The sequence below is a fragment of the Buceros rhinoceros genome, unplaced genomic scaffold (assembly GCF_000710305.1).
Source record: "Buceros rhinoceros silvestris isolate BGI_N320 unplaced genomic scaffold, ASM71030v1 scaffold10082, whole genome shotgun sequence".
Classification (NCBI taxonomy): Eukaryota; Metazoa; Chordata; class Aves; order Bucerotiformes; family Bucerotidae; genus Buceros; species Buceros rhinoceros.
In genome coordinates this window covers 4,837-7,047 of record NW_010400669.1, presented here as the reverse complement: position 1 = coordinate 7,047, position 2,211 = coordinate 4,837, and the positions used below count along the sequence as shown (strand labels likewise).

General features: G+C 58.4%; 1 protein-coding gene across 1 annotated transcript in view; it reads left to right on the top strand.

The window, feature by feature from the left end:
* LOC104489758 (rho GTPase-activating protein 26-like) overlaps nt 1-2,211 on the top strand; it is a gene marked incomplete at its 3' end in the record, with an annotated part of 23,898 nt that overhangs the window by 17,057 nt on the left and 4,630 nt on the right. Inside the window, exons 4-5 of the mRNA XM_010131959.1 lie at nt 415-486; nt 1,293-1,394. Of these exons, the coding sequence (XP_010130261.1) occupies nt 415-486; nt 1,293-1,394 (174 nt within the window). The remainder of the gene's footprint in view (nt 1-414; nt 487-1,292; nt 1,395-2,211) is intronic.

The following is a 2,211-nucleotide window of genomic DNA, read 5'->3' as shown; positions in this document are numbered from 1 at the left end:
GCTGGTGCCCGTGTGCGGGGAGCAGGGTGGGATGCGGCTCTGCTCTCGGTGGGTAGTGTGGCACCGTGGTGTGCTGCGAGCCCTTGTGCCCAGGGCAGAGCCACAGGGCAGAGCAGAGGGAGAAGAGGGTGAGCTTGGTGGTGGGGCACACTCTAAGAGCATCAGTTACGGTGTCTTGCTGTTGGCAGAGGGCCAGTGCTTGCTGGTGGGGCTCGCTGGGTGAGGAGCCGGGTGGGGATGAGCCCCTCAGCCTTGCCCAGGCCTCATCCAGCGCAGAGCCGGAGCGGTGAAGCGTGCGGGGTTTCCGTGGGCTGCAGGAGGGTTTCCTTGGGGAAGGCTGTTGAGTGGCTCTAGGTGTCTGGGGCTGAGCTGGGTGAAAGGCAGCGGGTGAGCCGTGCCTGTCTTTGCTCGCAGATCGAGAACGCCAGTGAGGTGCTGATCACGCCGCTGGAGAAGTTTCGCAAGGAGCAGATCGGGGCTGCTAAGGTGAGCTGCTGCTGCACAGAGCTGCCATCCCCTCCGGGAGCCCTGCGCGGGTTCAGGAGCAGAGCCCGGAGCCGTGTGGCGATGGCCGTGCTGGTGGCCGGGACCTGGCATGCTGCAGGGATGGGCTCTGCTGGGCGCAGGCGTGGGAGGAGGTGATGTGTTTCCACGGGATGGTCCAGCTCCCACGAAAGTCCCTCAGTGGTCCGAGTTCACCCACAACCAAGTAACGTGTCTAAGGCCAGAAATCACATGCCAGTTAAGTGAACGTTATTTTCTTATTCTAAGGAAGAATTAGCATTTTCTAGAGGGGGTCCCAGTTGCCTGAGCCCTCTGGTCTGTGCTCCCCATTCCTGGTATGTCACTGGGCGGCTGTGCAGGAATTTGGATGGCTTATGGCAGGACGGGCGAGTCCAGGGAAGCACCAGCATGGCTGAGGGTGGCTGTGAGACAGCCTGGCCCTCCTTTTCTTTCCTGCCTTTGTTCTGGAATTAAAACCACTGTCTGTGTCTCTCCTGTTGTTCTAACGACAACCTGCTGCTGTCTGCAGAAGCACAGGGCAGCCCCGGTGTTCCTGTGGCCGCGGTGTGCCCGGCTCGCTCCCCCGGTGGTGGAGCCACAGTGGCACTGCCTGATGGCCGCGGATAAAAGCAGCTTCTCCTGCTTCCAGCTGGTGCCCTGGGCTTGGTCCCATCTCGTGCTTGGGTTATCTCCTGCCCGGGAGCTGAGGTGCTGCCTGGTGCCCTGGACCCTCACCTCTCCTCTGCTGCTGTTGCACTCAGCATCACACTTTTTGTTCTCTTTTGTAGGATGCCAAAAAGAAATACGACAAGGAGACGGAGAAGTATTGTGGTGTCCTAGAAAAGCACCTAAACTTGTCTTCTAAGAAGAAAGAATCCCAGCTGCAGGAGGTGAGAGCAGCCTCTGGTTTTCCATGTCCAGCTGTCACTCTGGAGAGCTTTCTGAAAGCTTTACACAGCTTACAGCGTTGGTCCTCCTGGCTGTAAACTCATTGATTTCTCCCTCATTCTGGCTGCAAGTGGTGGGTTTTCCCCTCTTCCTGTAATCAGAGGGGATGGAGCTGTTTTGGTGAGTAAACCAGAGAGGACCCAAAGTGGTCAGCATTCGGCAAGGAGAGAGGGTTTATAATTAAAGATGTAACTGGAAGGGGCCGGTTCTGCTGCAGGCTGCCCTGTGCCAGCACAAATCAGGGATGTCTGGTTTCCTTCTCTGAAAGCGGCTGCGCTGGCTTTGGGCTTCGTGGGAGGAGTGATCAGGCTTCACATTTTTAAACTGCTTTAGGAGCCTGTGACTGAGGCAGGGAGGTAGTTTACTGCTGTGCCAAATGCTCTCACTGGATGAGCACGCCGAGTTTTCAGTCACTTCTGCACTGCCCAGAGCTGGGCCGGTCCCTGCAGGATGCATGTTCTTGCTTTTGCTGGTGTGCTGCTGACTTTCTGTGGGAACTGGTGGGCCCGCGCAGTGGATCCTGCCCTGGCATAGCTCGGGTCCAGCACCAGCAGAGTGGGGGACTCCAGAGCAGAGATGTCTGTGGCACAAAGAATCAACATCCTCCCAAGTCACCAGCGAGAGGATGAGAGGAACTGGCGTCCAGTTGCCCCAAGGGAGGTTGAGGTTGTCCCTGAGGAGCCGTTTCTGTCCCGTTGGGGTTGTGCAGGCGTGTCCCAGGCTGCCCAGGGCAGGGGTGGAGGCCCCAACCCTGGAGGG